This window comes from Laccaria bicolor, genomic scaffold, assembly GCF_000143565.1.
Source record: "Laccaria bicolor S238N-H82 LACBIscaffold_5 genomic scaffold, whole genome shotgun sequence".
NCBI lineage: Eukaryota > Fungi > Basidiomycota > Agaricomycetes > Agaricales > Hydnangiaceae > Laccaria > Laccaria bicolor.
This window is the reverse complement of record NW_001889876.1, coordinates 407,439-421,780: the sequence shown is the minus strand read 5'-3', so window position 1 is coordinate 421,780 and position 14,342 is coordinate 407,439. Positions and strand designations below refer to the sequence as shown.

The 14,342-nt window shown below is 46.8% G+C and overlaps 4 protein-coding genes across 4 annotated transcripts; 3 read left to right on the top strand and 1 right to left on the bottom strand.

Annotated features, from left to right (window-relative positions):
• Window positions 1–123: 123 nt before the first annotated feature.
• LACBIDRAFT_313546 (uncharacterized protein) lies at window positions 124–4,749 on the top strand (the record flags this gene model as incomplete). Its single annotated transcript, XM_001877648.1, has 13 exons — window positions 124–126; window positions 181–266; window positions 326–401; window positions 452–733; window positions 783–1,035; window positions 1,086–1,246; window positions 1,294–1,451; window positions 1,504–1,904; window positions 1,963–2,318; window positions 2,375–3,487; window positions 3,549–4,138; window positions 4,189–4,375; window positions 4,426–4,749. The coding sequence occupies 13 exons, from the start codon at window positions 124–126 to the stop codon at window positions 4,747–4,749; spliced, it is 3,990 nt and encodes a 1,329-aa protein (XP_001877683.1).
• A 43-nt stretch (window positions 4,750–4,792) lies between these two features.
• Window positions 4,793–6,200, bottom strand: LACBIDRAFT_313545 (uncharacterized protein; the record flags this gene model as incomplete). The annotated part of the gene is made up of 6 exons (XM_001877271.1): window positions 4,793–4,919; window positions 4,972–5,127; window positions 5,187–5,450; window positions 5,502–5,644; window positions 5,699–6,113; window positions 6,163–6,200. 6 exons carry the CDS (start codon window positions 6,198–6,200, stop codon window positions 4,793–4,795), a joined length of 1,143 nt encoding a protein of 380 aa, XP_001877306.1.
• A 165-nt stretch (window positions 6,201–6,365) lies between these two features.
• Window positions 6,366–7,658, top strand: LACBIDRAFT_323974 (uncharacterized protein; the record flags this gene model as incomplete). Its single annotated transcript, XM_001877647.1, has 8 exons — window positions 6,366–6,490; window positions 6,587–6,612; window positions 6,673–6,998; window positions 7,132–7,167; window positions 7,218–7,280; window positions 7,314–7,382; window positions 7,457–7,580; window positions 7,651–7,658. The coding sequence occupies 8 exons, from the start codon at window positions 6,366–6,368 to the stop codon at window positions 7,656–7,658; spliced, it is 777 nt and encodes a 258-aa protein (XP_001877682.1).
• Window positions 7,659–9,535: 1,877 nt separating this feature from the next.
• Window positions 9,536–14,194, top strand: LACBIDRAFT_323973 (uncharacterized protein; the record flags this gene model as incomplete). The annotated part of the gene is made up of 10 exons (XM_001877646.1): window positions 9,536–9,632; window positions 9,837–9,870; window positions 10,033–10,166; window positions 10,308–10,314; window positions 10,564–10,684; window positions 10,715–10,869; window positions 10,935–11,336; window positions 11,586–13,889; window positions 13,977–14,130; window positions 14,159–14,194. 10 exons carry the CDS (start codon window positions 9,536–9,538, stop codon window positions 14,192–14,194), a joined length of 3,444 nt encoding a protein of 1,147 aa, XP_001877681.1.
• Between the last annotated feature and the right edge of the window lie 148 nt (window positions 14,195–14,342).

Below are 14,342 nucleotides of genomic sequence, written 5' to 3'. Positions count from 1 at the left end.
GCGGGGATCTCGAGGAAAGCGAGAAAGTAATTTTGCGATCACTAGTCCCAACCGTCATAGGGAAATTCACTTGAATCAGGTTTATCGCAGGGCCACCGAGTTGAATCCGGATCAAGTTCTAGCATGGCAGGTTCGCCCCTCTGATCTCCTTTTAATTGACCCAGATGAATTCTTGGAAAGGGCTTGTCCAAATTTTATGAACTGAATAACAAGTGGGACCGATACTTCGATACTTTGACAATCCTGTTGAAGCTGTACAGCGGATTGTACGTGCTTCTTTTACTCTGGGAGGTTCAAGCCAGCTTGATTTGCGTTGTTCATGCAGGCAGGATGCACAGAAATCTGCGGACACCTTGCAAAGGCTGCTTGAATCGTACAGACAACATGGCACACGTATGCAGGTATGGTTTCTTTTATTCCTTTTCTTCAATTTCAATCTCATAATGCGTAGGTGGCGAATGGATTGTCGCTTTTACTCCCTGGGTCCCCTTTCTTTTCACTACTTGCGACACTTCCAGCCCCTGATCCTACACATCCCACATCCGCGACTGTGACTCCTCAGGCCGCAGTTCACAATACGCTTCCCATCCTCGAAGAGGTGATTTCGTTGACAGAGGCGGAAGAAGAGGGAGTTTTCAAGAGAGAGATCGAGAAGCGCAGAACTCGATTAGGTGCCTCGAGTCCGGAGCAGCTGAGGAAGGAGGTGTTCAAAGAGATATCTACGGAATCAAAAGTTTGCATTCTTCTTCAGAAATTTCTAGTCCTCCTAAATTCGGTTCTAGTTGCCCATCTTCTACCATGAAGTTCTGAATCATCCCAACACGTCAGATGATCTACGTCGCCTCACGGAATCGAAACTTCTACGATATAAGCAACGGCAACTTCACTCTTTGCCGAATACTGCTGACTTGGTTGGGATTAAAGCAAAGCTTGTGACCGAGATCAACAATCTTGTTGATGGCGTCATATTATTACAAGTTCCCGATGAGCTAGCTTGGACAATGTTTTTTGAAAAGTGTGACTGTGAAGACATATGTGAGTCATCGCCATTTCCACCTTTGACCTATCTCATTGTTAAAACTTAGCTGGTTACGGGACTGAAGTCGTTGCACAATTCATAACACTATTTGCCAAATCACCAATGACAGCCCTTTTCAAAGGTTACCTTCGCTATCGAGGGGTACCTTTCATAACCGGACATGAGGCTCTTTCTGACGATTCAGAAGATCCTCTTGATGTTATCTTTGTGGGTTTTTGTTGGTACATTCTTTTGACGGCATTAACGCCATTTAGAACGCTTATCCCGCAGTTTCGCATACCATTTTTGCCAATCGCATTGTGAGCGACGTATATCTGGCTGATGGTGATTATGAGAAAACTGTGAAAGCAGCAAAACAAGGCTTAGCGTGTTTGGATGGTTTTCAGGTCGACACTGGTATGCATCTACAAAGGTGGGGTTTGTTCATGTAAAATGTTGCATATCGATTTTGAACGTCAAGGTAGGACTCATATGGGAATTCAAGCTGTTCTCGCAACATCGTTGGTCCATCTCTTTCCGCCGAAATACTTTGAACAAGCATCAGTTCTCATTGATGAAGTCCTAGCTTTCTCCCCAGAGAATATTCTGTGCCTAATGGGCCGTGCTTACATCTACCAAGCGAAAGGGGAATGGAATGATGCAGAACTTCTTTTCTGCCGTATCACTCAACTCCTTCCAGATGATCTCGACATTGGTTTGCGTGCGAGGGAAGAAAGAGCATGGTGTCAATGTCAGATGAATGATTTCGACAATGGGCTTTCTGGCCTTCAAAGTGTTATCATTTCGTTAAATCACATCCACGGACGAGATTCCGACGTCTCTCGATGTCTTTGGCGGCTCGGAAGTTCTCACTGGAGGTTGGGTGGTATGTACGCTCACCTTGTATGACCTGCGAGGCGACATCTTCACCCTATTTCTCACAGGCGATGAACGTGAGGCTGCGTACAAATTCTTCATCGCGGCACTCAAACACGATCCTGCATTTGCTCCTGCGTTTTCCTCGCTGGGAACGTACTATTTGGAGTGTGCATGTCCTTCAGATCCGATTCGTGCCTCAAAATGTTTTCAGAAGGCATTCGAGTTGGATCCTCGCGAATCTATGGCCGCCAAACGATTGGCAGAGGGCTTTGCGGATGACGGAGAATGGGAGTTGGTGGAGGTCATCGCTAAGAGAGCAATAGAAGGAGAAGGAGGTTTGGATGCAGGGTTTAAAGAGGGTGCCTCGGGGGCTCTGCCAAAGAATTCGTGGGCTTGGGCAGCCGTTGGAGTGGTAGAGCTTGTAAGTGTTACTGCCCTCGGGAAAATATCCTTTAAAAATTAGTTGATCGTTACTAGCACAGACAAAATTATCCCGCAGCTATACAGGCATTTCAAATAGCACTCCGAGCGGAGCCGGACGATCAATCACTTTGGCTTCGCCTCGGAGAATCCTACGGCAAAGCTGGACGACTTGCAGCAGCAGTGAAGGCTCTTGGTCGCGCATCTGCGCTAGATTCTGGTGACTGGGGCTGCTCCTACCTCATTGGAGATATAGAGCGCCGCATGGGTCACTTTCAAAATGCTATCAACATATTCAAGTCCATCTTGGATTCGCACCCGTCTGAAGTCGGAGTCCTTTTCTCCTTGAGCCAAACACATCTTGATCTTGGCCAAATGGAATCTTCAAGTGGCTTTCCACTACGGTCTGAGGATTCCATTACGGCAGCCATTCAGATAGCTCTTGCCATGATCAAAGGAAGTTTCGGATTTCGCAGTGTGGCGTGGAAAGTAATCACAGATGCCGCTTTTCTTCTTTCGGACTCCTCAGGCTTTGTTGATGAGGGGAGTGTGCGGTTACTCTTTCAAGATGCCAATAACCTTTTCTTGGATGGGTGTAGTCAACTTGCAGGGTTTATGAATAAGCGAAATTTACAGGATGACCTGCCCCTCAGTGGTGCAGCTGCACTTGAAGTTGCGATATTTGCCTCAGCTTCTCGTCTATCTATCGGTGCCTCCGACCAACTCTCCCGCGGAAGTGCCTGGTATGACCTTGGGATATCGTTGTATTCCTGGACCATCTGCTCTCGGCATGCCGCTGATGCTTTGCGAATTCAAGCAAGGGCCATTGAATGTCTTACTAGTGCGCTTCAGGAAGATCCTGAGAACGAAGTGTACTGGAATTCATTCGGCAGCGCCCAATTTTTATTGCGTCCGATCATAGCTCAACATGCTTACATCAAAGCACTGGATATCAATCCAAAGCGAGCCACTACCTGGGTTAATCTTGGCCTTCTTTATGTCCACTACGGTGATTTCGAGCTTGCTACCAAGTCGTTGCACCGAGGCCAAGTTCTTGACCCCGACTGTACTTTGGCCTGGCTAGGGCAGGCCCTTATAGCAAAAGCGAACGGGGATAATGTTTCTACAAGAGCGCTGCTTGAGCATGCTTGTAGTCTGTCTGCGACATTGGTCAGTTGAAGCATCTTTAAACAATGATCTCCCGTAGAACTCATCATATTTACCTTATCAGCCCCAAGCTGATTATGAATTCGCTTTCCATCTGTTCCAAGAGGCGAAATTGTTGACTTTCGATGCTCTACTGCCCGCATACTTCCTCATAGAACGCTACTGTGGACGCCAACCAGATGATGCGGCTGGACTTCACCTCTTTGCTCTCATCTGCGAAGGGCTCGGGCACGTCACATTTGGAGAAAATTTGGTTTCACGTGTCATTGCTATCTTGGAAGTCGCATATGAGGAGTTGGAGGAGACTGAGGTGGAGAATCAGTATATCATTGCCAATCTAACACTAGGACGACTGAGGCTATCTCTCGGGGATTATCAGGGAGCAATTTCGTCGTTTGAAAGTGCAATGGGCCTTTTACAGGGAGAGAACCATAATTCAGTCGAAAATCTTCATTACCAGTCCTGTCTTGGGTCGGGATTGGCTCATTTCATGGCTAATGAATTTCAGATTGCTATCTCCGTCTTTCAAGAAGCCCAGGTGGTCACAGATAACATCTTATTGAAGGGCAAGATAAATGTTCTTCTTGCGCAAATGATGTGGGCTGCAGGTGCAGATGATCACAAGGCAATTGCGAAAGTGCAACTCCTTGAGTGGTGAGGAATTTGACGAAGTGATCAGAAAGCATTGACAACTGTTATTGCAGCATCTCGCGTGACCCGGAGAATTTATCGGCAATTAATACCCTTGCGGGGATGGGGATCCTCACGTGCGATGATAGTCTTGTTGAAGCTGCCCTTGCAGAAATATTGAGTCTTCCCGTGGAGGAAAGGAGCAAAATGGATCCGCAGAGAGACGCCGACTATCTCCTCGTCCAGCACTACCTTGGCCAGGTTTGTAACATCCTCCCCAGCCACCGTGAAGTCTCTCAACGATATTGCAGAATCATATACGAAAGGCTTTGGCAATTGCTCAAAAAAATGTATACATGGTACCCGCTGATGTAAACGCACGACAGGCCTTGGCGTCCCTCACTCTTCGAGCAAAACAAGCTGGGTCGACACTAGGGATCGTGGGACTGCCGTCTTGTGAGGTAGGAGAAAGGTCACGCCTTCTCCGCCTCCAGGCAGTTGCTCAGTTGACTGGTGCTTCAAGCAGCTCAAAATCGCCAGTACAGTTAGCACAGCGAGCAGTTATGCTCTCTCCATCCGATATAGATGGTTGGAAAACACTTGCATATGTCCAAGCATGTCTGCAGAAGAGGTGAGGAGATATATTAGGGATAAACTAGCCATAGTGTGTGGTTTGATTCAATGCCTGGAAACGAGAAGTAGAAGCCGACGAGTTAATGCGTCATCTCCCGATGTTCCCTTTACTGCCTGAAGCCAGTGACCTAACCTTGATTCCTTTGGTCTTGATGCAAGACCACGCACCATGCTTTAGAAAACAATGTTAGCCTTGTCCAATACTAACTTCGTTATGATCTCACATTCCGCGTTCTTGTAAAGCCTCATCTAGGAACTTTTCTGATAATTTCCAACCATCTTGCATGAGGAGTTTGTCGTCTAATATTACGAATTCTAGACGCTGTTTAATACGCCTTATCCGTAGTAGGTCAGGGCCGAGTGTGGGTAAGCCTAGAAGTCTGCAAAAAGGGAGCGTATAAATCGAGGAAAGCTAACAGACAAATGGCGGAGTACTTGCCCACAAAGCGCGTATGGGGCATCATCGACGGTATGTAGTATTCGTAGAGAAAGATGACCGGGTGGGTTTGCTCTTGTTTTTAATTGATTAAAAAGTTGCCGGTAATTGGCTGCGAAAGCAATTGCCTTCTCATTCCTCTTTGCCTCAATACGTTGACGCTGAGAGGGTAAGATGCAAGTTGATGGAAGCATGAATGGAGCGTAAATGGCGATAAGGGGGATGACCTCCTCCAATAATAGGGCGATTATTAAAAATGGGACCACTCTGTAAATGTTTTGATATACCATTTAGGACAAAGAGTAGAGATTGACCAACTTCTTGACGTCATCCTCCTGTTTGTGGATGAGGCGATATTCCCATCTCGTCAAAGGACTCCCGCCATTCTTGATCCTTGCCCTTATCAGCGAAATGTCTTTACGCCGAGTGAAAATAAGCTTGACGCCTCGATAATAAAATTTCTGAAAGTGGTAGGTCAGCGGACAGAGGGCATCAACTTGTGAATCAAATTATACAGCGAGTTGGATGCCTGTGTGCATCGTCCTCCTAAACCAATTCGCCCCCAATGGTGGGGGAGGAAGAACCCCATGGCTCTCCGCGTCTTCTATGTCGTGCTTTACGGCCTCTTTCGCGGTTCCTAGTGAAGGAGGGGAGAATGTATGGGTCGGCGAATGCAAAGCCTTGGTGGGCGTGGGTGTGTGCTTGGGTGAAAGCGAGGTCTCGGGTTTTAATGGTCCAGGTCGTAAATTGACCTTGGATTTGTGTTGGGGAGGAGCTGAAAGGGGAGAGGGAAGAGACGGGGGTGCGGGGGAGGGAGAGGTGTTGGAGGAAACAAAGCGGACAAAAAAGGGTGTAGATGAATAGTTGAAGTGGCGAGGAAAGTGTTTGGAGAGTTTGCCATCAGTTGTGCCCCACCGCCGCGTTGTATACCTGGGAACAAATATAAGAGCCAGGGTGGTGCAAGGAGAAGTTAACATACGATTGCTTCACTGCATCCTTTCCAACTTGGCGAAACATACAGCTAGAAAGTAGAGCTACGACCCAAGAGACCAAAAAGAGACGATTTGGGAAGGTGTGACCAATCTGTGACACCTCGCCACAGGAGAATAGCGGATACGGATACTGAGTCTGAAAAATAAATTATGCAATCATCACCTGATCGCTGCTCAGAGTTCGTTGGCAATGACTATCGTCTCGCTCAACCACGACGGCAACACGACGGGCTCAGATTCTGGATCGGTACCCGCTGAAAAACTGGGGAAACATTCTCCAACTTGTTTGAGAGCACCCGGGAACTCACAAGGCATGTAAGTCCCCAGATATTTCTTTCCTCGTGCCCTTGCTGATGCAACCAACATCTGAGCAGATCACGGTTTGTACAAGAATTCACGCCACCCATGTAGAATGGCTTTGGAAACCCCTCAGGTGCGTAAGTTATCTTTGTGATCTATTCAAGATACATACTCACGTTCCTTCAATCAACTTATAGATTATCGTGGAACTCCCACATCTGTGGTCCCGCTGACTATTCCAACCTCCCCTGCCGACCATCGCATGCTTTCAGCAGCGAAAGCCGTACCCCCTGGCTCACCTTCCGCTTCCCACACACCCTCTATGGCTTACCCAAGCCCTCTTTCAGCCACCACCCCATCGGCCGCTTCACATACACCTCAAACAGCCCGTCTCGGACCTCACGAGGTGGCTGTCTCATCCGCCAGCTCATCAACTGCTTTATACGCACCCACTATGGACCCTCCAACCTCAACAACAACACCGCCTCTTGCGGAACTTAAACGCGGTCACTCAAAAGGGAGCGTGAAGATCAAGTCAGCCCCCGTCTAAGACTCGGACGGCCTCTCGGAACTGGGTATAAGCAGAGGCTGAGGGCGTCGTTGGGTGAAAATGCAGCTCGGCGGCAAAGAGACCAAGAGGATGACTCCGCAAACAGGATTCATCACCTGTTTCTGTTGACTTCGGAAAAATGGTAGGTTCGTTATATAAATATTTCTATTATCTTTACTAATCTACTCTTAGCTGGTCTCTGGAACACCTTCACGACATGAGGGTCCTTCTTTCCAGGCACCATGCCGCCAAAAGGTATGTATGGTACTGCCCTCCCCCTTATTTTAGTACCAGATGCACGGGTCACGTCAACCATCCGACACAAACCAGATGCTAATTGTCGTTGTCGTCATCGTAGTGAGTCCCCTGCCATCCTTGTGCCATCCCAGTTCTTCTCTGCTACCCACCACCTAACCTGCCACCACCACCAGACAAACAACGGTGGCCACGGCCACGTCACCCCTCCCCAGCAACAACCGACCACCACGACGCGACAACACAACCATGCAACAACCATGGCAGAACACACAAGGGGCAAACAGCTTTTGTCGCCAGGTAAAGAGGTAACAAATAGTAAATAACTATGTTAAATCTTTTATTCCACATTTGTGACAAAAATGATCAGTCGAATAAAATTATAATTTTCTTGCTTATGATCTTTGTGGCAATGACCAATAAAAAGAAAATGTTGTTGCCACAGCAGGAAGATAAAGATAAACCCTGTTTTGCTGTGGCAACAATGATGAGGCAACAATTTAATGTCGTTGACAGCTCGTTCTGACATGAGGAAATGGGAACAAAGAAATTATATAATTGCCAGGGAATTAGACATTCCCATGCAGGCCAGATCACCTCGTTGCTTGGCAAATATGTAAATTCTTTGTTTCTGTTTCCTCATGTCAGAACGAGCTTTCATTGACATTAAATCGTTGCCTCATCATTGTTGCCATAGCAAAACAGGGTTTATCTTTATCTTCCTGCTGTGGCAACAACATTTTCTTTTTATTCATCATTGCCACAAAGATCATGAGCAAGAAAATTATAATTTTATTTAACTGATCATTTTTGTCACAAATGTGGAATAAAAGATTTAACATAGTTATTTACTATTTGCTACCTCTTTACCTGGCGACAAAAGCCATTTGCCCCTTGTGACAACAGCACATGACGAGACATGACCATTGTCGAACAAGCAGGGTCCACATCAACCTCACAACCTACCACAAAAGAACCATGACGACGACACGACAACAAGGGACAATGAAGATGGCCTGGCACGTCAATGGACATGCCACGACGTCCAGACTGTGACGATGCATGTCGTCGTCACCGTCCACATTAATCCAGGTGAGCAAGATGGTTTCTCTCCCCCACCTTTTCTCATGAGAAGCAGGGGGCACATCAGCGACGTGCCCTGCTTTCATCATAGTCATTTAGTTATTTGTTACTGTGTTTCTATGTGTAGAATACCTTCTCAATGATCATTTTTTTTGAACTGTCCTTCAATTTTACAAAAAAAATGTGCAGGGATTGAACATAGGGAGGAACAGGTCTAATGCTTGTTCTATCTTATCAGAGATCTGACTGTACCTTTGTGTAATCTAAGCAAGTATCCAGCTTATATAACACGAAATAAATCTAAAAGGAGGAAACAAACCCTGATGATCTCACAAAACTGAGCAAGTATCCAGTATCCTGATTTACCCTGCTTTCCTACAGCTCGCAAACACCCCAGGACACACTGCCGCAGCTCAGTGAGGTGTTCTGCAGGTTGCTTGCTTGTGTTGTTGCACGCCGTGTTGATATTGTGAGGTTTGGGTCCTCCCTTCCTCCTCTTCCCTTTTTCTTTTTTCTTTTTCTTTGTTTTTTTTTTTTTTTTAGCCCACAAACACTGGTATCTGGCCAAATTGATGGCATGTCTTTTCACTAAAAATGGTAATCACCAGGGCCATGGTGCCATGTCTGGAACCAATTTTAAAAAGAGTCAAAAATCAAAAACTCCATATCTTGTGCACTATAAATTATGTTATTTTAAAGAGTGGCTTAGCTCAATGGAAAGATCTGATTAAGACTGATAATGTATTGCAACGTCTCTGGTTCAATTGCTGTAGGCTGCAATTTCTTTTCTCAAAAATATATTTGCTCTGACTTCTTCTTACTCTCCTATTTGCATATTTATGCACCAAAAATCTCACACCACCACTTAGAAATTTATAAACACCAGAAAGTATGGATATAAGTAACTCAAACCAATAGATTGGGAAAGAATTCATGAGAATTGACATTTTCCCCTTCCACCTCTTCCTGCACATGCATACATCTGATCCTCTCTTGCAGAATCAATGCAGACCATGCACCTCCTTTTTCTTGAAGTAGAACTGGATAATCCTAGTTGTGCTTTCTACTGTAAAAATTTACCTTGTGCATTTTGGCCAAAAGAAATAGGAGAAATTCTCTGCTGAAGGCTCCTCTGGGTGTAAACTTAGAGGTTTTACCCAACATATATAACCATGCCTGAGGACATGGATGCCAAGGAAACTGATGCAATACCTGTTGCTGAGAGTGTAGACATATTTACTTCGATCCAAATTTTCATTCCCCAGGGCTGTTAGTGATGTTGATTCCCCATGCTCTCATTATAAATGTATAAAAATGGTTCAAGAACTCTGCAGCATAGCTTGGTGCTTGAATCCTCTGCTAGATTTTCCTCCTTTTATCTATTCTTTTTTTTAGTTGATTTATGGTAAAAAATTCAAAGTGCTCATGTATTTTATAAAAATTATTCTTACAATTGGCCTTTCCTGATAACAGGGAGCCATAGCTTCGAAATTAGGATCCTGAGTAGGTGAGAACCAGATACCATGGAGGGTTACAGATGTTTCTTTCATTTACTTTTTATTTGTGATCTGGCATCTCCTGCCTTGTGCTCTTCCTCAATATGAGTACCTCTGCAATGGCCTAATTTTTTAGTGCTACTTTGCATGTTCGACAATGGAAATTGGTGCAGTAACAAGCAAGATACACTGCCAAATAGTCAACATGTGAGAGAAACATGGGCGAAAAACCCTGTCCATCATAATTCGGCAGCTGTCGGACATGCTGATGGGACCTTTTCTCAACAGTCATTACTGCCCAACGACAGTGTGTCTCCAGGTTGATGTTGACAACAGGTGTAGTTCAGATATTGATAACAGCTGCAAGTGTGCTTCAGCCCACATATTCCATGGCATTATCAACAACTTTTAGCTAGACCTGTAGAATTCATCTAGGTACATGTTGTAGTATACCAGTAAGCATCCTATCTCTTTACCCTTTCCATTCCCCGAGGCACGCCTACCTATGCATTCATCTCTTACTTTGTATCATGTCATGCTATTACGTAAGCATTGTAGTTATACCTCATGTAGTACATGAGGCAGGAATCATCTCTTTTACCACCACGTCGCTTGCAAAGCTCTAAGTATTAAGCCCTACTAACGGCTTACATTTGAGCCTCGAGCGTAACGGGTGTTGAGAAGACTTGCCTTCAAACGATCAGAGCCATCTCCACAGGGACTGTCTGTGGAGATCGGAGTATGGGTACCGTGAACTGTCACGTTCCACGGCTCCAAGCGTCTGATCGTCTAATCAACTTGACCTACGAGGGTCTTCACACCTTCGTACGCGTCGTCCGTTAGACACTCCGACAGCCGTCCCACTACCCGAGTGCCGCTGGCATCGAGCAGCGTGCCACAAAGGTGGACACTGTGGGATCGGTTGATCCATCTAGCCGACGACCTAGCGTCTATCTCGATCCCCCTAGAATTTACTTCACCTGTCTTGACCCGATCAACGTCAAGACTCTGTCATCAACAACTCGAACAATCTGTCGAGCTTTCGCCCTACGAGATCTACTCCCCCAACGGGTAGGGGGGGCAAACCTCCTTTTTCAATGACTTTCGGAACTTCCAGGGCATCTACACAAGCTGACCCAGTTCAGAGCACGTCGACGCCGGTCCACAGCCCATCCGATTCACCCTGGAGGAGGACTACGGCCGCACTGACCCCATCTTCCTCGTCAACCAAGACTAAGACTATCCCTTTTACACGAGAACAACCCCCACACCAAGCGTCTTTGATTCCAAGGCCAAAATCATCGCCCCAAACCGTTACTACAAAAATGCCGCCGAATACCCCTTCCCCCGCTTTGCCCAAACCAAAGGACTTAACACACTCAAGTTCGGCTGTCCCACCACTCTCAGACGTCGAATCCTCTGACGTTACGCCGACCCTCCGCCGAGGGATGGAAAGAGGTTACGCCCTTTCACCAATGTACAGCCTAATCATCGAATACAATCAAGAACAAGGAAAGAACTTCTCCACAGCTGCGGAAGTCTCATGGATTCTTCAACAGCCCAACCTGAGGCCGAATGAGATCATCAGGAAGAACGACTCTGATCCTTACACCGCCATCACGATCAAGGACTCTCGATTACAATGAATTCTTCGAGTAGTTACAGAGCTACAAACGTTTCTGGACAATATGGCGAGCCTCATAGACGAACGAAGCAACGTGTTCAGGATCGACCCCGAAGAAACTATGATGACCGCTCTACAAGGCTGTGAAAGCCATTCCCAGCTGGAAATGGCTCACACTATCCTGCTCAAGCGTCTCCTGACGGCTCAACAAACGGTTAGCAAGTACGAGGCTCAGTACCAAAATACTTCCGATATGCCGTCATCTCCTGTTTCAACAGCTCCAGAACTATACGATGAACTCGAACAACTTGATGGCGTAGACAGTCACATGAGGTTCATGTTGCAAAGGATACCTCGCCACCGAGGTCATCTTACTCTGACAGCTCAAGAGGGAGTCTATCAAGGCCTTGGCTGGGATGTAATTCATCCTATGCCGCCAATACCTTCGGATGTGGAGAGTCAATCACAAGAGCCCCAACCTTTTGCGTCATCCGAGCCGGATACTTCGCTCCAATCTAAAGTGGAAGGTAAGAAGAAAGTAGAATGGGGCGATCTACCCCCTTGGTTTGACAAATCATCAAGTGTGGAGCAAGGAAGAGATAACGAAGAAGGACTTGAGCCTTCTTTTGGATTTCACACCCCTTTCAAGCCCGGCACCAAGTTCTTCAATGCTTCTAACGGTTCCGGCGCCTCCGCCCTCTTCTCCACGCCAGGAACGATGCCAATGACGGACGTTACGGTAGGACTTGCCACACCCTCCTTCACTCAGTTTGCGGACAACGTCAGAACGGTTCCAGTCGTTGAACAATCGCAGCAAGCCTTGGTACACTCGAAGAACGTCCCATCCGATAGGAACTCCTGTAACGATCCCAGCCAACTTCGTTCAAACAACTCTGCGCCGTTCAAAGGAGGACCCCCACCTGATGATGGTCCCCCAGGAGGGGGAGGAGGAAGTGGAGGTGGCAGAGGATCAGGAGCGTCAAACAACGACTACAACGCCTCTCACTCCGGAGGGCATTACCACCCCGGAGGGGGCGGCGGTAATCCAGGGGGAGGAGGTGGAGGAGGAGGGGGAGGTCCCCCATTTTCTGGAAATCAGACGGGACCACCTGCTCCCTACGGCAATATCCCAGCGTCCATTAAAACTGAATTAAAAGTCGAACAACTCCTGGAGTGGGATGGTAATCATTGGATGGCGATAGACTACTTTTGGGAAGTTCAACAGCTAGCGCATTTGGGGGGTTGGATCCCAGAAGCGCTAGGCTACTGGTTATGGTTCCGCCTAAAAGACAAATCACCAGTTAAATCCTGGTTCATTACCTTACCATTGACGTATCAAACTTACATGCGTTCACATTACCTCAAATTCCTCAAAGGCATTAAAGACGGTTACTTAGGACACCGCTGGCAACTCAAAATGAACAACTATTATAATTCGCAGCAGTTCCGCGAAAGGGGGCATGAAAGAGAGTCCCCATCCGAGTTCATTGTCAGGCGTATAGTATATACGCATATGCTGTTGTCCATCAGCGGAGGGCCGTTAGAAGTCTTTTACATTATGCGAAAGGCTCCTATAAGCTGGGGACCCATTCTACTCATGAGTAGTATAAAGGACTCGAGCGACCTCTATTCGCGAGTTACGGAACATGAAGAAGCACTTTTGGAAGCATACCGAGTATCCAGAGGGGGACAGACACCCTCGATTGATAACATTGTTAGCCAATTGAGACAGATGGGCGTGATCTCGGACAAAGACAGAGCTACCCCCTCCTATAATAATTCTAATTCTAACTCCTATCAACGCAGAGCCAACCTAGCAGAATACTCTAATGCGAACCAAAGCGCGGAGGAGGAAGTTCCTCCAACTGCTATCTCAACTGCCCTCCCGACGGCTTTCAAAGACCTTTCTTCTAATGACTATATTTTACGCGAGGCGTACCAGGTGTTAAAACAACGGCAACGTCCTCCACCCCCAGGGGGGTACCCTTTCCCGAAAAACGACCACGTTACAACGAAAATGGGCAGATTGCCGCCTTCGCCTTGCAAATGTTGGGGGAGTTCGAACCATTGGGATAGGGAATGTCCTGACTATGACACTTCCCTCGAGAAAGCTAAACGCTCAGCCAACGTAGCAGAACTCTGGCCAGAAAATGAAATTGAGAAGACTTACGCAACAGCATATTCAGTTCTGCTTAATGAAAGATTGTCCGAAACGACGATAAACCAACCCTTATCAGAAGACTCTCTTGCTCAACAGGGTTTTAAATCGGCATCGTCTCTTTCACAGGTAACTGTGGAGGAAGCGAGTAAGCCCGGGGAGGCCTCAGTGAAGTCGGAACGTACGACCATTGAGGAAGTCGAGGACAAGGATTGGCTTGCATACCACGCCAAACCGAAATCCACGCAGTTCGTGATGGAGGAGATACTGCCAACAAAGGAATCAGTCCTTTCACAAACAAAAGACGGGGAGGAAAGAGTTGAACCTAACTTTAGATCCCCTCCTGCCCAAGAATCGACCGAAGCTCTTCCCGAGTCTTCCGAATCGCCACCGCCAATTCCAGAGACCAAAGTCCGGCTAAAGAAGAGGCGTTTCACCCCAGCAGGATCATCGGCTGTTGGAGTATCAGTAGTTGCAGCTCAAGGATGGGTAGGTTCAACTAGAAACGAACCTATAGACATCAGACTGGACTCCTGTGCGGACATTACCTTGATTTCACAAGAATATCTCGAAAGCTTAAAGGATCAACCATCCTGTCAGAACGGACTGAAAATGAACCTATGGCAACTTACCGATAAAGACGTGACTCTTCAAGGCTATGTGCGAATCCCAATATTCTTCAAGTCTTCAGAGGGAGTTCT